The sequence below is a fragment of the Sminthopsis crassicaudata genome, chromosome 1 (genome assembly GCF_048593235.1).
Source record: "Sminthopsis crassicaudata isolate SCR6 chromosome 1, ASM4859323v1, whole genome shotgun sequence".
Lineage (NCBI taxonomy): Eukaryota > Metazoa > Chordata > Mammalia > Dasyuromorphia > Dasyuridae > Sminthopsis > Sminthopsis crassicaudata.
In genome coordinates this window covers 436,613,747-436,637,438 of record NC_133617.1, presented here as the reverse complement: position 1 = coordinate 436,637,438, position 23,692 = coordinate 436,613,747, and the positions used below count along the sequence as shown (strand labels likewise).

General features: G+C 34.1%; 1 protein-coding gene across 1 annotated transcript in view; it reads right to left on the bottom strand.

Annotated features, from left to right (window-relative positions):
* The window catches only part of RRN3 (RRN3 homolog, RNA polymerase I transcription factor), a 30,974-nt gene extending 24,200 nt beyond the window's left edge, over positions 1–6,774 (bottom strand). Inside the window, exons 1-4 of the mRNA XM_074280606.1 lie at positions 6,608–6,774; positions 4,346–4,451; positions 3,151–3,207; positions 272–361 (exon numbers count right to left, since the gene is read on the bottom strand). Coding sequence (XP_074136707.1) covers positions 272–361; positions 3,151–3,207; positions 4,346–4,451; positions 6,608–6,717 — 363 coding nt within the window. The 5' untranslated portion in view covers positions 6,718–6,774. The remainder of the gene's footprint in view (positions 1–271; positions 362–3,150; positions 3,208–4,345; positions 4,452–6,607) is intronic.
* Positions 6,775–23,692: the final 16,918 nt, after the last annotated feature.

Below are 23,692 nucleotides of genomic sequence, written 5' to 3'. Positions count from 1 at the left end.
TATTGTTGTTTGTCCTTCATTTTTAAAGAGTATCATGATATCAGGGAGGTGATTGGCATGATATGCAAGTGAATAGGATTTAAGTGAGGGAGGGCTGTGTAAGGTTACCTGCTTCACTTTCCCCTCCAAATATATATTGGATATATAGATATCCAAGATAGAGAACTAGATCTATTCTTGATATAGATCAACACAACTGGAGATGTTAGTTCACAACTCTTTCAAAGATCAAATTAAAAGTCACTGAAGCCAGTATCCAGAAAGTACTTACCAATAAAATACTGATAAGTTGTTCAAAGTCTTTTGTCAAGTATGTGACTGAATTTCGAAATTCTAATAGCCAGTTAATGATCTGGGCATCCTGAAATTCAAAAAATAAAAATGTCTAAGAATAAATATTTCCAAAATTTTAAATTCTTAAATAAATACAAAATAACATAATAAAGAAGGATAAGGTAAGGATATATCCTATATCTAGGAATAATGATTTTTATGAATTAGTTATCATTAAATTTGGAGGCTGTTAAAAAAAATGACACTAAAAAAAACTGGGTAAGCATCTCTATCACAGTTACTTTTTCTACATTTGAATTTATATTAATTTTTTTGAAACAAACTCCTTCCTCATAGAGTCGCTGATTTTTTAAACAAACAAATCAGAAAACTCAAAACAGCAAAGAAATCAGCAATTCAGGAATGAGACAAATCTTTCATTAAATAGTAAGCAATACAGCCTATTGGAGGAAAAGGGAACAGAGAGTATGTTTTTCAATTTGAAAAATCCAGAATGAACAGTTTAAATTGATAATACAAAGTTGATTATGATCCTGTTTACATTTTCCATAATGAAGTGGCAAAAGTATCACAATTTAATTCATTCACTAAATATTCATTACGTGTCTACAATATGTATTGTAAAGCTGCTGCAATTTCAACTAAAAAATTTAAGAAGCAACTTGCTTACATTTTTCTAAATTCAAATTTGTACCAAAAACATGTTAATATTAGAACTGGTTTCACAAGTACTTTTGGGGGGGTCTATTTTTAGAAAGAGGTACATCTCAAGAACAGAAAAAGGAGAATTCCCCCCCAAAAAAAAACCCCAACATATTTCAAGGACATGTACTAAAGTATTGAAGCTACAAATATATTCCAATCTTCATACTCTCTAAATTTACATACAATGAATTACTTTATTGAGTAGTATTTAGAATCTTGAATCAAAGAAAGATTTAATTATGTCCCCCAATTGTTACACATAGAAGGAAGTCAACCAATAAATACAGGATGTAAATTCATTGCCTAAAAAATTCAATAGCACTACCTTATTCTTGGAGAAATCTAGTTAAGGTGTAGTATTATGATTTGGGATCACTGAATTAAGAGCTGGAAGGAGCCTTAGATGTATTACATTTGTCATACCATTTGTTACATTCCTGATGAAATTAAGGTCCAAAGAGGGTTAAGAAGTCAGACATGGCCATGAAAGTAACACATTAGGATTAAGTCTCAGGTCTTCTGACTCCAAATCCAGCATGGTATTCCAGCATGGTATTCCTCCTTCCCTATTTAATATCTCCTGTTTCCCAAGTTAACATTATAGGAAAAAGGATGAAAGGGAGGTAGACAAGTGAAGGTAGATTAAATACAAAGAGGATAATAACCTATCATTATTTGAGCATGCCTTCAGAATTCAAAGGAATCTTGCAACCACAAATAGGGACATGGCTAGTTGGAATTATGGAGGCTGTCTGGGAAATAGAATCTTTGTGAATCTAATTGTCCTATATGTGAACTGAATTCATAAACTTGTCTTTCATTATCATTAGTTCAGTTAACTGAGGCCAAACTCTCTTCAAAAGCTATACTAGGGAACTCAAATGGTTCCAAACAAACCCTACCTTCACAACATCTACAGAATATTTAGTAGTTTTAAAAAATGAATACAACTTTCCTAATTATCAAAAATATTAAATTTTTAATAAAAATTAAATATCTATTATGTACAAGTACTATACTGGGCTATAAAGGCACTATACTCAAAAAAATTTATTTTTTTTCCTGAAAACTGTCTTCTAGAACAGCTAGTTGTTTTAATTTGCATTTCTCTAATTATTAGTGACTCAGAGTATATTTTTTCATATGACTAATGAAAACTTGCATTTTTTTCTGAAAACTGCCTGCTCATGTCCTCTGGCCATTTATCAATTGAGGAATAACTCTTCTTATAATGTTGACTCAATTCTCTATAAATCCTAAAAAAGACATATCTGAGAAACTTGTTTCAAAGATTTTTTATTTTTTGCATTTACCTGCTTCTCTTCTAATTTTAGTTGAATTTGTTTTCTTTATGCAAAAATATTTTTCATTTATTAATTTAATTTAATCAAAACTAAATTTTTAAAAAGAAATTTAAAGAAATACTTAGTACTCATGGTTTATTCAATGAATCAGAGAACATAAATTACTTAAGAACTCCTGATTTAACAAGAATTTTCAGAAAAATGGAAAATAATTTGTTAAAAATAAGACTGAAATGAACATCTTATACTATGTACCACAATAAGCTCAAAACAGGTATCTGACAAATATTAAATATCAAATGATAAAACAAATTTGAAGAGATCTATATCTGGAATCAGAAATTCCACTAGGAAAAAGTCAGGGAAGACTGCATGAATGAAATGGGACCTTAACTAGGTCCTGAAGGACTGGATAGAACTCATAATATGCAGAAACGACATGAATGCATTTGAAGTATAGAAAGCACCAGAAGAAAATCAAGCTTGAGGAATCTTAACCATGATGGTTTGGTTGGAACACAAGAATTTGGCTAATGTATTAAATGCATGAAGAGCAATGAAAGGACATAAAATGTTCTGCAAACCTTAACGCATTATATAAATTATTACTTGTTAAGACAAAATAGATTTGAGCTCTTAAGAACTTGATTGAGTTTACACTTTTCAAAAGGACTGCTGAAATTTTTTAGCAAGGGAACAACATGATTAGAGTTGTGAATATGAAGATTACTCTCATAGCAGTCTGTAGATCCCATTTGAACTGAGAGAAACAAACAAAGGGTTTATTGGTCTGCACAAACTATTAAATTGCTCCAGATTTAAATAGATCTCCTATAAAATACCTTACCTTTATGTCTGGATCTGATAGTTGGTGCTTCAGCAACTCAAAATCATTTGTATCACCCTTAAAGAGAGGGGAAAAAAGGATTAAGGATTATGCTCAGGGTTCCCTAAAAATCTGACATAATACAATAACATTTATACCATTTTCAGAATTGATTTAGTTTGTAAAAAACACTATTATGGTCAATTCAATGCCCCATGATGGATGAAGGGGTGAAATGGTTGCCTCCTGCCAAAAAAAAGGGAAGATACCATATTAACTTAGATGTGATCCTTTAAATACCCAGATGACATCTTTGTTTTTTATTTGAATGTATGTCTCACAATCCTTAAAGTTTCCAAAATTTGCAATAAAACTAATATGTGAAACTAATTCTGAGCCAGGTAGAAATTATTGAGTTTTCCTATTTGGAATGCTTCTATTGCTTCTCCTTTCTGTTAAGAATGGTACAACTTTAATAATAATAAACAAAAACAAAACAACAACAACAAAAAAACCTCACTTAAAATAAGGTGATTTATGGAATTTGTTCATATCTAAAGACTTGAAAGGGATTCTGCTAAAGCATAGGTCCTTAACTCCCCCCCCCCAGGCAATTCAGGTTAAGTGACTTGCTCAGGGTCACACTAACTAGGAAGTGTTAAGTGTCTGAGGCCACATTTGAACTCAGGTCCTCCTGACTTCAGGGCTGGTGCTCTATCCATTGAGTTATCTAGCTGCTCCAGATTCTTAACTTTTTTGTGTCATGGACACCTTCAGTAAAAACTATGTACTCATCAAAATGTTTTTAAATGAACAAAATACATACAAAGGAAATCAACATTTTTTCAACATAAAGAGCTAACATTATGCATTTTTTTATTCATCCAAATTCACAGATCCCCTGAAATCTATTCATGGACAACAGATTTAAAGCCCTTCTGCTAAAGTAAAAATTTTGTTTGCTTTAATAAATAGCTTACTTCAAGCAAAGAACTGGCTTGTTCCCCAATTATAAGGTATTATCTTGATATAAGAACTTTCTAATGAAATAAAAAAATTGATATAATCTATTTGGCATATATGTAGATAGATACATAAATGTTACACTAGACAGAATGTCAATTAAATATGCAATCATCACAAAAATTGCCTATTTGTAGCTGAAGTAACCCAAAAGCAGCCCATAGAAAAATGCCACGAACAACTGCTTATATACCTTTTTGTATTTTAGCAAGATGTCTGTCACAGTTCCACCAAACCGAACAGTTTTTCTTGGTGAAGAATTGAGGAAGTCCTTTTCCAGTGCAAGCATATCTGAAATTCTAAAAAAGCAAAAGTCCAAGACATTTAAGGCACTAAAACAGAACAATGCAAACCATTTAAAAGGCAAAGTATTCTCATTAATTTCTCTTCCTCCTTAAATAAAACAAGAAACAATTTAAAGAAAACAAAAAATGGAAAGTTAAAGTTAAAAAAAATTTTTTTTTTTGTTAAGGAATGCATTCTTTTAAAGGAAAAGCAAGTCTGCTGCACTTTCTATGCAGACAACATCTAGATAGTTATTCTAGATAGTTAATATTTTCCTCAACATCCTTATTGATGAAGGCATTAAGGATATTATAAGAGGATAGAGTCCCAGGCCTCAGTGCTCATGAAATTTAGTTTAAAAAAAAAAAAAAAAAAAAAATTTACAATGTGCTAGATGGTACATTGGATAGAGTACCTTTCCTGAAGTCAGGAGGATTCAAATTCAAATTTGGCTTCAGACACTTAACACTTCCTAGCAGTGTGACCCTGGGCAAGTCACTTAACCCCAATTATCTCAGCAAAAAAAAAAAAAAAAAAAAGAAAAGAAAAGAAAGAAAGAAAGAAAAGAAAAGAAATTTATTAAGGGGCTAACACAGAACAACCATAATAAACACTGGAAAGTGCTTATGCTGAATGGATAAAGAGAGAGCCCAGAAGCCAGAAGAACTAAATTCAGGTCCTGCTTCTGAAACATACTGGTTGTGACCCTGTGCAAGTCAATTAACTTCAAGGTTTTAACCAACTCTGTTTTATTGCAGAGGACAGACAGTACTAGCAGAGGGAATTTCCTCACCTGAGGTTCCCCTGTACTAATGAAATTCTTTTCCTTATTCCTTTTCAAGCCATGTCAATTTCCAAACTTTGTCAACCATCTTAGTTACTCATCTCTTGCCTGGACTACTACAATATCCACTTAATTGGTCTCTCTGCCTCTACCTCTATCTTCTTTAATACACATTGGCCCCCATAAAGGTGCCAAAGTGATTTTCCTAAAGTGTAATTGTGTCTGACCATACCACTCCCCTCTTCAAAAAAAATTCATTATCTTACTACTTTATCTCTAGTTAAATATATGATCCTTTTGAGAATGACATTATTCCTCTCTACACATTTTATGATGCAACCTAACAAGATTTTGGGTTTTGTTTTTGTTTTTTTAACAGCTGTTCCTCACAAAACATCCAGTGTCTTCACATAGGCTGGATACAGTGTTTGAAATGCATTCTCTTCCACACTCATGAATCCTTAGTTTTCTTCAAAACTCTGGAGGGACAACACACACCAGTTTATACATATGTATGTTTTGTAGACAAGTATGATTTCACTAGTAACCAGCATCACAGATCCAATGACAACTATTATAGAACATCAGTGAGCTTCTGGCTACAACACTGCACCTTAAAGCTTCTTGTTCAGTTTTGTCCCATTCTTAGTGGCTCGCTTTGGGGGTTTCTAGGCAAGGAGACTGCGGAGGTTTGTCATTTCCTTTTCCAGCTCATTTTACAGAGGAAACTGACAAATGGGTTAAGTGACTTGCCCAGGGTCACACAGTAAGTGTCCCAGGCCGTATTTGAACACAGAAAGAGGAGTTTTCCTGACTCCAGGACCAGCCCCAGCTCACCCAGCACAGCAAATACAGACATAAAATAAGAGTATTTTCCATTTTCATGCAGAGATCAGGCCGAAACACTTTATAAAACATTGTGGACAACGTAATCCCTCTACAAAGCTCGCTATTAATATACTCATTTATATATGCGTGTACTTGCTACACACACTTGTGGATATCCTCGTATATGTTGTCTCCCCAGAGACTCCCAAGTGCGTTAAAGGAAGTGAATCCGCTTCATTTTTATCTTTATATCCCCAACGCCCAGCATAGTGACAGGATATAGTAGGCGCTTAATCAGTGCCTTCGGACTCCAGAGGATTCGCTGATCTTTTAAGGGACCGGACGTGGATGCGCTGGGGAAAACAGTCGCTAGCACCGGTCAGAAGAGAAGCCACGACCCGAGCGCTCGGAGCTAGAGAAGGCCCGGACGCCCTTCCCGCGTCATGGACGTAGCTCAAGCGAACGAGCCCGACGGGCCCCGCCATCCACCGGGACACCCTGATGCAGACCTAGCAGATTCCCGCTTGGCAGCAAGGACAGCGGCCCCCAGAATCTTACCCCGTCCTCGAAGCCCCCGGAGCCTTGATGGCGGAGCCCGGAGCTGGCGCGGCGGCAGCGATAGCTGTCCCGTCTGCGAGAAGCCGCGTGTGGAGCAACGGGGCCGCCATGGGAACAGCTGAGCGAATGCGATTCTTTGTCCCGGAAATGGCGCTCGGCTAATCGCAGCCCGAACTCGGAACTTGATTTGCTAAACTCCTCCTCTTCCACGTGCTCCCAGCGAGTCCGAGAAACCACGAGGAAGAGCCTTCGAGAGAATATGGTCTTCCTGGGCTAGAGCGCCCAGTTCATTAATCTTGGTTCCCGGCGGGAGGCGCGCGCAGCGGCGCCACCCCTTCCCTTTCGGGCTAAGCTGACTGGCTAGATCGGGAGGGCGGTAATTGATTGACTGGGAGGCGGAGCTTAAGGAGCTCTGCCCCCTTATGTGGGGAAGGAAAGGCGGCTTGTGGAAGCTGTTGTGCGCAACTCTTACTTATTCCCTTCTCCCAAGTGAATCAAAACAGCAAAACCAGGAAAGCTACGCAGATCTAAAGCTGGAAGAGACCTTAGAGGCCGGCGAGTTCAACTTTCTTGTTTTTCTTATGTGGAAACTGAGGCCCAGGGTGTTTACGTCGCCTAATACATTACAATTGGAAAACACCGAATGTGCTCCCTCCCCAATGAGCCCCGAGATTGAATGCGTGTAATTATAGTGACCCGTCTGGATCCAGAGATGACTTGAGAAAATGTATTCCTCCGCTCTTTGCAGAAATAAAGCAGCAGGAGGATGTGGAACTCTGCCCGCTCCCCATGATGTAGTATTCCGTTTTGCTGACTAGACTTTTTGCTATTTTTCTAAAAAGATCTTATTACAAAGGATAGCTAGATGGAGGGATACATTTGGAAATAAAGGTGATTTAAACAAATAATTTGTCAAGGGAAAATAAAAATACCCAATAAAAGTGTAAGGATTAAATGGAATAATTTATGTCTAGGGGTTTTAAATGCTCCCACCACAAAACCATAAGACGGATTGCATGATTTTTTTTGTCAATGCATAATTAAATACCTAAAATATGCCAATCCTGAGTTAAGCGCTGAGTATACAAAGGGGGACTCTCCAAAATAGAAGGCATTAGAATAAAGGGAATTGGGGAAAGCTTCATTTAGAGCTTTTAAAAAATCAATTTAATTTTTACATCTGAATTCTCTCCCTTCCAAGTGTCCTTCCCTAACTCACTGAGAAAGTAAAGGGGAAAAAAAACCCATTAAAAATATGTATGTTTAATCTGCACTCCGAGTTCATATCTCTAACAGGAGGTAGGCAGCATGTTTTTATCATGAATACTCTGGAACTATGAAACATTGTGCTGATTAAAGTTCTTAAAACTTTCAAAGTCGTGTCTCGTTACAGCACTGTTGTTACTGTATAATTTGTTTACCTGTTCTGATTTACCAAAAAAAAAAAGAAAGATTGCATTTTTATCTAGATTTTCGAAAATGACTCTGCTGATACACATCAGCAACAGTTCGTACGGAGCACTTGGAGGCAGTCAGAGAGACGCAGAGACAGACACACATTGACACTAAGTAACTTGCTTTGGCTCACCTAGCCACAAGCACGATCTGAAGTCTTCCTAACTTCAAGGCCAACCATGCAAGAATACACCATGCTAGAATGTTTCTTTGTTTAAATATTGTCCCCATTTTCTAAATGAAGAAACAGTTCAGGAAGAGATTGTGGTTTGCTTAAAGTCCCATAGCTTGGGATTCAAGCATATGTAACAACTCCACAGTATATATCTTGGCACATATGACCTTTGGCACAAGAATAAAGGCAGCTTCCCAAATTGACACGTGTGCTGCCTTCTTTGTAGTTGTTCAATTGTTTCAGTTGTACCCAATCTTTCCTGACCTCATTTCCTTGGCAAAGAGCGATTTCCAATTTCCTTCTGTAGTGGATTCATTTGGTCAGTCAATTGAAGAGGAAGTGCTTGAGGGGACTGGAACTCAGGTTTTCTTGACTTAAAGCCCATCATCTACCTTTACTCCTTTCTTTAAGTCTGGGGAATGGTAACATGTGGAGAAAGGCACTAGATCAGTATATATTAATTATTTGAGGAGGAGGGTAGAATATCTAAGTTGTGCAATATCCCTCTTCTTGAGTCAACTTTTTGGTCCCAGTGTGATTGTTGTTCAGTCATTTCAGTCTTGTCTAACTCATCACGCTCCTTGATCTCCAAAGTTTGCAACTTAAGAAACTACTAAGAAAGGACTTCCCCTGGATAGGACTTTCTCCTTTTCTCCCTCTCGCCCTCTTACTCTCACTCTCTTTGCATGTCTCTCTCTGTCTGTCTCCATCTCTGTCTCTCATTTTGATCTGATTGGACCCTCATTTCTAAAATACTTGCCTTGGATTTAGATTCTGAAGAGTCCTATAAATTAGGATATCACATTTTCGATTTTTTTTCTATCTTTTTTATTTATTAATTTTATAATTATAATTTTTGACAGTACATATGCATGGGCAATTTTTTTTAACAACATTATCCCTTATATTCACTTTTCCAAATTTTCCCCTCCCTTCCTCTACTCCCTCCCCTAGATGGCAGGCAATCCCATACATTTTACATGTGTTACAGTATAACCTAGATACAAAATATTACATTTTCAATCAACACTCCAAAGTGCAATTTTAAGAATTGGGGACAAAGAAATTCATATGCTTTCTGGGTTACCTAGTAAGTAATTTAGAAAATTGGATTTTAAAAAAAATTGTAAATGGCAGCAGAGCAGACTGTAACTACCTTATAAAAATGTAAGAAACTTAGGGCAGCTAGATGTGGTAGAGAACTTGTCCCTGAAGTCCAGAGGACCTGACTTCAAATCTGCCTTCAGACATCTAACACTTTTTAGCTGCGCAAGACACTTAATCCCAATTGCCTTGCCAAAAAAAGAGAAATAAATAAAATAAAAAAGAAATTCTTTACATGGAGCTTTGGTTTACCCAACTAAGCCTCTGACTAGAACAAAAAGATATTTTCTAAGATGGTCTATGAAGCTCGTTTTCATGCTATCCTGTATCTTTAACCTTAAGTCAGATTTCTGCCTTGTAAGTATATAAAAAACCTTGTTTAGACATAAAATTACTTTCATATGATTAACTAAATGAATGAATGAGTGAGTGAAAAACATTTATTGAGTGCTTACTAAGTGCTAAGCACTAGGGGCATATCACTTTAAAGGTACTATACTGGGGATAAAAACAAACAAAAAGTAAGAAAGGCCCAATCCTAAAGGCTAAGTGTTTGGGTGTTTGTCATTGCTTGCTGGTGTTTGTTTTTGTTTTGCTGAGGCAATTGGGATTAAGTGATTTGCCAGGTCACTTCTCACAGCTAGGAAGGGTTAAGTGTCTGAGACAAGATTTGAACACCACTTCAGGGGTGGTGCTCTATCCATTTTGCCACCTAGCTGCCCCCATTGTTTGCTTTTTAAAGTTTATTATTATTATTATTATTATTATTATTATTATTATTATTATTATTATTATAAAATGACAATCCTGGAACTCAATATCCCCAAAGCATAAATTACTTAGGAAAAAAACTGCCCTTTTGATTAAAAAACTTTTGGGAAACTGGAAAGCAGTCTGGCCAAAATAAGGCTTGGACCAACATCTTATGCTTATAAGCCATAATGCATACATGACCTTAATATTTAAAGATCATTCCATTAAAAATTAGAAAAGATGCAGATCACCTATCTTTCTCCACTACTGGTAGGAGCTGCTAATCACTTTGAAATATAAATATATAAATGAAGTGATGTGCATACCATTTGACCCACAGATTCCACTATGAGACATACCTCAAGCAGGTAAGAATAAAAAATAAGAAGTCTTTATATACATCAAAACATTTGTGTCAATACTTTTTATTGTGGCAAAGAACTGGAAACAAAGCACATGCGTATCAATTGGGGAATGGCTATAAAAACTGTGGCACATGAATATAATGGAATGTTATTGTGCTCTAAGAAATTATGAGTGTGATCAATACAGAGAAGCATGGAAAGATGTATATGAACTAATGCAGAATGAAGATGCAAAATAAAGATATACACACACACACACACATACATACATGCACGTGAAACAAAGGAAATGGAACAACTACCTCAAAATGATAAAAAAAAAAATTAGTGATGCAAAATTACAAAGCACAAATATGGATCGAAAGAAGATATGTATAAATATATCTCCTCTCACTCTCTTTCAGAAGGAGGAAGTTCAATTATTTCAGACTTTTTCCCTGTATTGATTGGTGTTGATCTTTTTTGTTGTTGTTGTTTTCTTCCTCTTTTTCTTTATTTAATTTAATTTTTATTTTTTTATTCTTTTTTTTAAAATTAAAGCTTTTTATTTTCAAAACCTATGCATGGATGATTTTTTAACATTAACCCTTGCAAAACCGTGTGTTCCAATTTCCCCCTCCTTCCCTCACACCTTCCCCTAGATGGCAAGTAATTCAGAATATGTTTAACATGGTAGAAATATATGTGAAATTCAATATATGCATACATATTTATTCAATTATCTTGCTGCACAAGAAAAATAAAATCAAACAGGAAAAAATGAGAAAGAAAATCAAATACAAACAAACAACAACAAAAATGCTATGTTATCAACCACACTCATTTTCCACAGTCTTCTCTCTGGGTGTGGATGACTCTCTTAATCACAAGATCATTGGAATTTTTTCCTCTTTTTCTTAAAAAAATGTATGTAAACATACAGAGAGGCACACATATATCTCTGAAAGAGATATCCTCTGAAAGAAAAAGGATAAGGGGGAAATGTAAATGGTATAAAAGTAAGAGATATCAATAAAATTTTATTTTAAAAAATTAATAATCATTAGCAAATGATATATCCAAAGAACAAAATGCATGACAGCATTTTAAATATGTTGACTTGAATAAGAAAGTGAAATTCTGTTATGTATAGTTAGTTTTTAAAATATCTTTCCTTGTAGCCTACTTTATACTTCCTTTTATGTTCTGTGATTTATTAAATGTTTTATTGCAACTCTTTAAAAAAAATAACAATTGTGCCCATCCACTCATCTTCTCTGCTGAAGCTCTCTCTTTTAACAAGGTTGTATAGTAAAGCATATAGTAAAGCACAAATCAAAACATTGGACATTTTTGAAATTGTTTATATAATTCTTTTCCCTAGTCTATATGATCTTTCTGACAAGTTATAAGAGGCATGCTTCTGAATTATAGCCTACTTTTCTAGGTTTGGATCACGCTACTTCCTTTCATGAACTTCACTTTCCAGACAAATTAGATTATTTGTTGTTGCCCCTCAATTTCCTCAAGGATCTGCAATTGCCTTGTAATGTATATGAGACCCTCAGGTGAGGAATCTCCCTGTATCTAACAAAATACATTGGCATTTATAGCTTTAGAGTTGATTAGAACACTGAGAAATTGTGGCATTGCCCATGATTTCATAGGCATTGTATATCAGAAGCAGGACTTGAACCCAATTCTTTCTGGTTTCAAAAATAGCTCTCTGTACAATTTACCACATTTACCTTTCTTGAGTAGAAGATTGAGTATTAATCACCCTTGTCTACTTAGATATATTTATAAGGTCAAAAGAGATCTCATTTGTTCACTAGATGTGAATAAAACCTGGACATCTCTTTTGGTATGATAGAATATCAGTTCAGATTGATGGAGGATATTGGTCATATCCTCTATCACCTGTATAAAAACATCAGCCTAGTTGGAATTAGATATGAATGCCTGGCAACAAGGTAGAGAGAGTTTTCCAGCTAAACCCCTAAGAAGGAATCTATCAGAGGAGAGAATAGATTCCCCAGGTCTTGGGTTTGGCCTTGGTCCAGGGTGCTTTTACCCTCCTCCTCCCCCCAGCCATTGACCAGAGTTGCCTCATGAACTTTGAATGGGTCTGAAGGATTTATATATATATATATATATATATATATATATATATATATATATATATATATATATATATATTTTTTTTTTTTTTTTTGTGGAGTCTTAGCAATGTCTCAGTTTTCCATCAAATCCTCTCTCCAAATCCTCCCTCTGCTGAACACTTGGTGGCAGTGTCTGCATTGGGAACCAAGGATAGACTAGCTAGAGATTCAAAGCTCTACAAAGAAAACCTAGAAGAAAAAGGGCTACAATAAAAGGTCTTCGAACTGAGTTACCCTTTTGCCACATGTACTCTCTAAACTAAAATTCCCATTCCACTGTGCTCTTTGTTAATGGGAAAGAGTATCACGAACTTTTGAGGGGGAATATTTTATACTCATTGTTCCTACAGTACCACATGGGTAAATAAATACTCTCTAAAAATTAAGTCTGACTGTCTAATTGGTATCAGCTGATAATCATGAGGGAAAATATACTTGTGGGAACTCAAGAACTACTATACTATAGTCTTCAAATTAGAATTTAAAAAAAATCCAACATCTTAGAGCTAATGCTAGATTCTTAGGGAATGAATATCAGCTAAATTTAACATGCCAGTGCAATTTGGAATTAGGAGAGAAAATCTAGAGCCTGTGCTATACAAGTAAAGAAAAACCCATTCTGCCATTCAACCCAGCTGAGGCCATCTAATTTCAGAGAGATCTGTGTAGCAGTGGAGAAAGAAGTCTAAAAGTAAATAAGAGAACCATGAACAAGAGACTGGAAATGCAGTAAAATGGCTGAAAGATCAAAAATCCAAGGGAGAAAAACTGATTAACAGAGAAAAAGATGAGGAGTGAAAAAGACTAAAAACTTAAAAAAACTGATTAATGTGACTACAGATTAATCATGACTACAGAGATATTATGATGAATCACATCTCCAATTCTGTGCCAAAGAAGTAATGGACTACATATACAGAATTGGACATACATTTTCAAGTACGGCTAATGGATGAATTAATTTTGTATAACTATACTTATTTGTAAAGAGAGAGGGAAGATGGGCTTTTATTTTTCCTTTCTGTGGGAACAGTAAGGAGATATTATTAAAACAAAGAAGAAAAAATGAAATTGTGTCAATGAATCACTTTAAAAAACAAGCAGAAGGGAATTCAAAAGGGATACAGACAAGCAAGGCATATTGTAACTACTTATTGTAACACTTATGTCCTGTTGTTCAGTTATTCAGTCATGTTCAGTTCTTCATGACTCCATGCACCATAGCATGCCAAGTCCTTCTATGTTCCACTATATCTCCAAGTCTGCCCAAGTTCTTGTTGTTATTTCTATCATACTATCCATCCTCTCCCACTCCCACCCCCTTTTCTTTTTGCCTTCAATATTTCCCAACCTCGGGATTTTTTCCAATGAGTCCTGTCTTCTCATTACGTGGCCAAAATATTTGAACTTCGGCTTCAGTACTACTTTAGAATTGACTGATTTGACTTCATTGCTATCCAACCAAGGGACTCTCAAAAATCTTTCTACTACCATAATCCAAAAGGGTCAATTCTGCGGCACTCAGCTTTCTTTATAATCCAATTCTCACAGACATACATTGCTACTAGAAAAAACAAAGTTTTGATTATATTGACTTTTGTTGGCCTGGCAATATCTCTACTTTTTAGTATGCTGTCCAGATTTGCTACGACTTTCCTTTCAAGAAATAAACATTTAATTTTATGACAGCATTTGCTGTTTGCTGTGATCTTTGAGCTCAAGAATATGAAATCTGATGTTACTCCCATTTCTTCTTCTATTTGCCAGTAAATGAAGGGATTGGTTGCCTAAATCTTTGGGTTTATTTTTGTTGTTATTGTGGTGGTGGTTTTTTGATGTCAAGCTTCAGGGTGGCTTTTGCACTTTTTTCACACTCATCAAAGGGCTTATTAATTTCTCTTCACTTTCTGCCATCAGAGTGGTATTGTCTGCATATCTGAGATTGATGTTATTTCTCCTAGCAATTTTAATTGCAGCTTTTGATTCATCCACTTGGCATTTTGAATGACATACCTCTTCATTTATAAGTTAAAAAAATAAGGTGACAACATATAGCCTTATTATGCTCTTTTTTTCCCATCTTAAACCAATCAATCATTCTATTTTTGGTCCTAATTATTGATTTTTGACCCTCATACAGAGTCCTTAGAAGATTAGTAACTCCCATCTCTTTGAAGACTTTCCATATTTTATTGTGATCCACATAGTCAAAGACTTTAGTGTTGGCAATGAAGCAGAAATAGATTGGTATTTTTTTCTGGAATTCCGTTGCTTTATTTATAATCTAGTGACTGTTAGTTAGCAATCTGGTCTCTAGTTCTTCTGCTTCTTCAAGAACTGGCCTATTCTTTTGGTAATTCTCAGTTTACATTGTGAAAAAATTTATAATTTTCATACTTATCAATATGATATGTGTAATGAATGTACTACTAATAATCGTGATTTTTCAGAGCTACCATGTCCTAAGCAGATTCTGACTTCGGAGTCAGAATCTCACTTTGCAGTCAATTCTTAACAACAATCTCCATTATATCTTAAGTGAAATGAATCAACAATTGCAGAACCTGTACTGCAACTTTTCCTGCCCAGAAAAGTTTCTAGCTTGCAAACTGTTCTTCACTCTTCAAGTACATAATTAAACCAATACTTGATCTCTAATAACCTGTCTTTAGGCCAGCTTTATGTGGCTCCAGCTATTCGATTTAGAGATCAATACAGTAAAATTCTGTAAACAATATATTCCTGAAGACTATCTTGCACTATTTTAATCATAATCTTGCTGGAATAGAGCAATTGCTCCATAATTTGGACATTCTTTGGCATTGCCCTCCTTTAAAATTGGGGTGTAAACTGATATTTCCCATCCATTGGCCACTATTGTGTTTTCCAAATTTGTTGGCATACTAAGTACAGTACTTTAACAGCATCATATTTTAAGTTTTAAATAACTCAGCTGTGATTCAAATTATTTATATTATTTTAAGTTTCAAATTCTCGCTCTTTTCTTCTTCTTCTTCTTCTTCTTCTTCTTCTTCTTCTTCTTCTTCTTCTTCTTCTTCTTCTTCTTCTTCTTCTTCTTCTTCTTCTTCTTCTTCTTCTTCTTCTTCTTCTTCTTCTTCTTCTTCTTCTTCTTCTTCTTCTTCTTCTTCTTCTTCTTCTTCTTCTTCTTCTTCTTCTTCTTCCACCTATTCAGAAGACACAAAACCCAAAACCCATTACAAATATGGATAGTGATGCAAAACAAATTCACATATTACCATGTTAAAAAAAAAAAAAAGGAAAAAAAAAGAAAATATGATTTCATTTTTACTCAATGGACACCAGTTCTCTGACAGAGCAGAGAATGTTTCATCATAAGTTCTTTGGAATTATTGTTGGTCATTGTGTTGATCAAGTTACTAAGTTTTTCAAACTTCACTTACAATAGTGTTGTTACAGTGTAAACTGTTTTCCTTGTTCTGGTTGTTTCATTTTGCATCACACAAGTCTTCAATTCATACAAGTTTTCTTTTACTTTTATGAAACCATTTCCTTCATCATTTCTTATATCGTAATAGTATTATATCATATTCATATACCATAATTTGTTCAGTTATTCCACAACTGATGGGCATCCCCTTAGTTTTCAATTCTGTCACCACAAAAAAAGAACTGCTATAAATGTTTTTTGTTTGTTTGTTTTGGTAAACATAGTTCCTTTAATCTTTCTTTGATCTCTTTATGTATAGACCTAGATACAGTATTACTTGGTCAAAGGGTCAGGGACAGTTTAATAAATTTGGGGGCATAATTCTAGATTGTTTTTTTAGAGTGGATGAAGTAGTTTAGGGCTCTATCAACAATGTGTTAAGCTACTTGTTTTCTTATAACCTCCTGAACATTTGTCATTTTCACTTTTATGCCATCTTAATTAATCTGATGAGTGTGAAGTAGAACCTTAAAGCTATTTTAGCATACATTTCTCTAATATTGAGTAGCTTAGAGCATTTTTCCCCTGAGGCAATTGGGTTAAGTGACTTGCCCAGGGTCACACAGCTAGGAAGTGTTAAGTGACTGAGGCTAGATTTGAACTCAGGTACTCTTGACTTCAGGGCTGGTGCTCCATTCACTGCACCACCTACCTGCCCCTTAGAGCATTTTTTATAAGAAAAAAAGCTCCTAATGATTAGAATTATTCAAAAGAGAAGACAAATGTTCGAGTCATTGTGTAGAGCAGTTTTTTTTTCATGTCTATTGATAAATTGGAGTCCTTCCTCTGAATTCTGCCTAATTTATATTTTTTGACCATTTATCAATTGAAAAATCAACTGGAAATTTTACTTTTACAAATTTGACACAGTTGCTTATATATCTTTACTAGAAAAAAAGATTTCCCCCTTAATTATTTGCTTCTCTTATAGTTTTACTACATTGATTTTGTTTATTAAATACCTTTTAAATTTTATCTCATCAAAATGTGAACTTTTCTATCTCTTTTTTGGTCAGAAATTCTTTACCCTGTTCATAGATCTGATAGGTAATTTCTTCTACCTTTCATTAATTTGTTAATGATATCAACCCTTATGTTTAAATTGTGTAGCCATTTGGAATTTATATTGATAGATAGTGTGAGTTGTTGGTCTGTGCCCCATTTCTACCAGACTACTTTCCAGTTTTCTCAGAAGTTTTTTTTGAATAATTAGTTCTTATCCCAGTAGCTAGAATCTTTGGGTTTATCAAATGTTAGATTATTGTGTGGCAGTTAGTTGCATAGTGGCTAAAGTTCAGGGGCCTGAAGTCAAAAAGATTCATCTTTCTGAGTTCAAATCTGGCCTCAGACACCAACTGCATGACATTGGGAAAAAAAATCACTTAATCCTTTTTACTTCAGTTTGCTCATCTGTAAAATGAGCTGGAGAAGGAAATGGCAAACCATTCCAGTATCATTGCCAAGAAAACTCCAGATGGAATCACAAAGAGCTGGGCACAACTGAACAACAGATTATTGTGCTCATTTGCTTCATATATTATGTGCCTAATTTGTTTTATTGAACAATTTCTCTTTCTTATCTAGTACCAAATTGTTTTGATGATTAAAACTTTGTAATATACTTTGATATTTCATATTGCTAAGCTGACTTCTTTCCTACTTTTTTTTTTCCAGTGGCACAGTTGATACTCCTAACCTTTTGTTTCTCCAGATAATTTTTATTATTTTTTCTACCTTTATAATTCTTTGGTGGTGTGATTAGTGTAGCACTGTATAATCAAATTAATTGTCATTTTTATTATATTGGCTCAGCCTCCCCATAAGCAATGAATATTTCTGCAATTATCTAGAGCTGTTTCATTTGTATGAAGAATGTTTTGCAATTGTGTTTATATAGTTTCTATATGTGTCTTAGCAGGTAGACTTCCAACTATTTTATACTATCCATGATTATTTTATATATTATATTAAAATTCATGATTATTTAAAAATTTTGGGGTTTTTTTGTTCCTATTTATCTAGTTTGAGGGAGGTAAATTAAGGTTCATCACTATTAAAATTCTACTGTAATTTTTCCTATAACTCATTTAATTTTTGCTTTAAGAGTTTAGATTCTATGCCATTAAGTGCATATATTTTTAGTAGTTATATTATCTATAGCACTTTTTCACAAAATGCATTTTACCTGCTTATCTCATTCAATTAATACTATTTTTGCTTTTGTTTCTGTCTGAGATTATGATTGTCACCACTGTCTTTTAAATTTAGCAAAATAAATATCTATTGTAGCTCCTTATTTTAATTCTGTGTGTATCTCTCTGTTCCAAATATAGTTCTAGTTTAAAAAAAAAAAATAAAACTACTGGATTCTAGTTTCTAATCATTCTAATATCCTCTTTTGTTTTATAATTTAGTTGATCCCTTTTACATTAATAATTATTATTGCTGTGTATTTCCTTCCATCCTATTCTCTTATATTTATCCATCTCATTCCTTCCCTCCCCCTTCTTTAATTGTCTCTTTTACTTCTGATTAATTCTTCCTTTATTCCTCCTCTCTTTTAATCTTCTATTTTCCTATTTCTCCTCTCCTTGCTATGTCCCTTTTGGGTAAGATGTATTTTTGTACTCAAATTGTGTATGTATAATTATCTCTTCCACATCATGGAAGTTAGGGGCAAAGCACCCCCACAATTGGAAAATCCATATAAAATTTTTTGATCTTTCCCTCATACCAGAGAAGAAGTCTGGATTATTATGATATTGAAAATAAAATGTTGATAGAAATTCATAAAATATATCTATAGCATTGTTTACTGAGTTTCCAAACTTTTTTTTTTTTTTTTTTTTTTTTTTTTTTGTCAAAAGCTGGCTTTTGATGTCATCTATGGCATTCACAAAACTCCAAAAAAAAATTCCAATTTAGTTTCTTATGCCAACTCACAATGTTTGGAAACTGTAATGGGGCAAGTCTCAATGTGGAAAGGATAACTGTGTATGTATTTTTTTTCTTCTTTAATCAGCACAAATAAGAGTAAGGCTCAAATATCACCTATTCTATGCCCCCTTGCTCCATAGACTATCTCCTCAATTGTTGTATAAACCAGTGGTTCTCAAAGTGTGATTCAGAGAATACTGGGAGAGGAGTGTCTTTGAAACCTTTTCAGAGGGTCTACAAATTCAAATTTAATTTTTATTTTTAATATGGTAAATATTTATCAAACACAACAGAATTATATCCAAGCCCTCTAATTAGATTTTCTTCTATGATCTTTGGTGATGACATGTTTCATCTCTCCATACAAGAAAGTAAAAAGTTTAATCTTGTTTAGTATGTTATGATTTCTCACTCATGGTAACCATTTTATACTTCTCTTAGTTCCTGTTTGTATGTCAAAATTTATACTTAACTCTTGTCTTATCATGAATGCTTAGAAATCTTCTATTTTGTTAAAGGTTCATTTTCCTCTGTAGGATTATATTTGGTTTTGCTGAGTAGATTATTCTTGTTTGAAAGCCTAGATCTTTTTCTGTCTTTTGGAATGTCACATTCCAAGCCTTCCATTCTTTTATTGCAGTACCTGCCAAATTTGATGTAATTCTGATTGTGGTTTCTGGTATTTGAATTTTGGTTCTTTCTAGCTGCTTTCAGCATTTTTCCCCCTTGACCTGGGAGTTCTGAATTTTGGCCATTATATTACTGGAAGTTTTTATCTTGGGGTTTCTTTCAAGGGGTAACAAATTTCTATTTGGACCTCTGGTTCTAAGATATGTAGAGAGTTTTCTCTTGAAATATGCTATCTAAATTCTTTTTTTTGTTGTTATTCAAGGTTTTCAAGGTAGCCTAGTGATTTTTTCCCCCCAATATTGAAGCCAAGTTGTACTTTAATTACAATAATTGAAGAAACTATTTTCACAGTTTTAATGTCACTTTTAATGGCACAAAATTTATAATCATAAGTTGCACATGAAGGGTTTATTTTAAATATCTAAGGATAGAGTTACATCATAATTACAAAAACTACTTACAGAATTAAGTAACATATTTGAAGTGTTTATACTGGTAAATGCAGGGAACTTTCCACATTGTTTAAAATAAAATGAAAGTTTAAAATGAAACCAAGCTCTAAAGATGAAGTAATTTATCTAATTTTAAACATATATATGAAGAAATGTGAACTGTATACATACCAAGAAGATCCAAATTGCACTACTGATGTAAAGTACAAAAAACCCAGCATTTCCAAAGAACCACAAACTGCTTTAACAATAATTGTTTTCCCTGAAGTAATTTAAATTGTTTTGTTTTATGAACACCTTTATTTTTAAGGATAATTAGCTTAAGAAGGCATGAGCACTGCCATTTATGATTCGGCACACAAAAGAAAAGAAAATTGAAGTAGATTTTTTTTATTATTATTAGATGTAACTGTGATTTTAAATATGCATACATATTTTAACAATGCACGGTCTCTTCAGATGCTGCATGACATATATAACTGGAAATTACCTTCCATTGGCACTATGCTCGCCTCAACTGTACTTTTTAAAAAATTCTACTAACAACCATTAAAATAGCACAGTAAGTAAATTCAAACAGAACTAAAAACAAAACTAAAAAACAGAAAATAAAAAGGCTAAACATTTTAACTTTTGTTTGTTATACTGAACATTCTACTTCTAAGCATGCAAAAAGAATGGTCTGCATGAAAAAAAAAAATTTTTTTAAGCTTTACATGGCAGCCTGATATCACACACACAATGTAACAATGCTATAGCAGTTAATTAAGAAAGCTCAATAAATTTTATACACAGATCCATGGTTTGTATTGTTACAAACCCCATGATATTTTGGAAAATAATGTTGAAGTACTAAAACAAGGAATCAACATTTTGCTTATTAGGATAATACAAGCAGTGCTTGCAGATCTAAAACATGAGTCTGAAACAAAGTCCAAAGTAGATTGGATTAGTTTTAACCTCAATAAAGGTTGTTTAACTGAATGGATGCCCATCAATTGGAGAATGGATGAATAAATTATGGTTTATAAATGTTATGGAATATTATTGTTCTGTAAGAAATGACCAGCAGGATAATTTCAGAGAGGCCTGGAGAGACTTACAGGAACTGATACTAAGTGAAATGAGCAGAACCACGAAATCATTATACACAGAAACAACAAGAGTATCTGATGACCAATTATGATGGATGTGGCTCTCTTCAACAATGAGATGATTCAAACTAGTTCCAATTGTTCAGTGATGAAGAAAGTCAAAGAGAGGCTTCACTGATTGTTGCTACACCTATACCTTTACTTCGGTCTTTCAGAATTTGTAGTTTACTTCAAAAGTTCAGCTTGAGTACCTGAAGTCTTACCTGGTTCCTATTGCTTTTCCCCATGACCTCATATTTATTTTGTGTATACATACATACACACACACACACATATATATATGTATGTATGTATACATATATACGCGTATGTATATATACATATATATGTGTATACATACACACATATATGTATTTATATATACACATACTATATATATATATATATATATATATATATATATATATATATATATATATATATATATATATAAAAAGGGTTGATTCCCTCAGCTATTGGTAAATTCAACCCTGCTTTTAACTACTGAATGGAAGTTGCTTCAGACAAACTGAGTTTAAAAAGACCAAAGTTCCCCATTGCATCTGGAGCCACTGTCGGTCATCTTAACTTGCATCTTGCCACTGGACTCTAATGATTCTGGAGGAAAAAGTAAGGCTGATGACTCTGCACAGCTCTGCCTCACTTAAATCCAATTCACTTGCAAGTCAAGAAATCATGCCCTCTCTTCTTACTCCTCCCCTCCATAAGATCCTTCTTTAAAGCTCAACAAGTTTCCCAATACTAGCAAATTTCCTCCTTAGAGATTTTGGATCATCCTAAGGGCTTTCTTGGAGAATTTTTCACTCTCCTTGCCTTAGGACACAAAGTCTTGCAGGCTCCACATATCTTTTGCAGTGTCTGGTTGTGCAGTAAGATTATCCTGCCCTGATATTGTGGAGTCCTCTCTCCTAATGACCTTGAGTTTCTAGCTGACTTCTTGTGCAGTTCTAGGAAAGAAGAAGTTTTTCTTAATGAGTATTTGGTTGGTGTAAACTATAGTTTTGTTGGAGTTGTCATATGAGAACTGGTGGTATACCTCCCATCTAGCTGTAAGGATCTCAGAATTGTCTAGAAGTCTTTGAGTGGAATATTGAAGAATCATATTAGAAGCATACGTTTTAAAATAAAAATTTAAGCAAGTTTAAAACAATTAGCAAAGGTATAGCACAAACATTTTAGACACTCAGGAAACCCAAGGGATTTAGGGCTCCTCTACTAGGAATACTAGCACTAGAGGAAGCTCTAGGGACATAATTCCTTTCCAACCCCAAGCCTCATTTTGAGGTCAAAAATCTGTCTATTTTGCTTCTAGATATTTATCTTCTAGATACACAAGGGAAAATAAAGAAGGATGAGTTCATAATAAAACAATAGTGTTTTAGGCTTGAGCATTATGGGAAGTACAGTCATACAAGAAATCTTAGGGGTCATCTAGTCCTACACTTTAATTTCAAAGATGAAGAAATAGAAGAGGTTTAGAGAGATGAAGTTACTTGTTCAAGGCTACATAGTGGCAATGACAGAGTTGGGATTTGAAATCAGGACCTATGATTTCATTTAAAGCCAGCAATTTGTCCACTGCACCACATTTAGCATATTTATAAGTCTTTTCTTACTGTAAAATTTAAAAATTTCCCAGTCACCAAATCAATCATCTTTTAGTTCCTTATTCCAAATGTTGGAATTCCAACAAAATAGAATGGAGGGCAGGAGAGAAGAGGGGGGCAGCTTTCTTCTTTGGTTTTCTTTCCTTTTTTTTTTTTTTTTTTTTCCCATAGAGCATTCTACCAACTTGATTGGTTCATCAGCTGACTTTTGTATCATTCTTGCTTAAGGATTTCTGTTGGCCCAAACTCTTTTCTTCTCAGATAATATTTCTATTTTTAAAAAAGTTCCTACCTACCATTTTTGAAGGTATAACTTCTTGTTCCTCTTCTACCCTTTACCATCTATAATCTTTTAACATCTCTAAAGATATAGTTTTAAAATGGGTGATAGGTATGCTGGTAAATATTTAACAACCAGCTCTCTAGTGGGGGGGAGAGAGGAATATAAGCAAAATGCATTTTAAAATTTAGTCAGTGTTGTTAACATTTTCTCCATCACTTTCTTATATCTAGACTATCAACGAAACAATAAAACAAGCTCTCATTAATAGCATTTCCTTATTTTAACAATGTAAATTTAAGTCACCTGAGTGTAGGAAAAAGGAAAATTATTTATTGTTCTATAATAGCAGCTTTCTTTGTGGTGGCAAAGAACTGAAATTGCAGGCATACCTCTCAATTGGGAAATGATTAAACAAAATGTGATATTTGATGTGATGAAATATTACCATACTATAAGAAATTATGAGCTTGATGATTTTATATAAATATGGAAACACTTGCATGAAATGCTGAAGAGTGAAATAAGCTGAACCAAAAGAATGTTGTATATAATAATAGCAA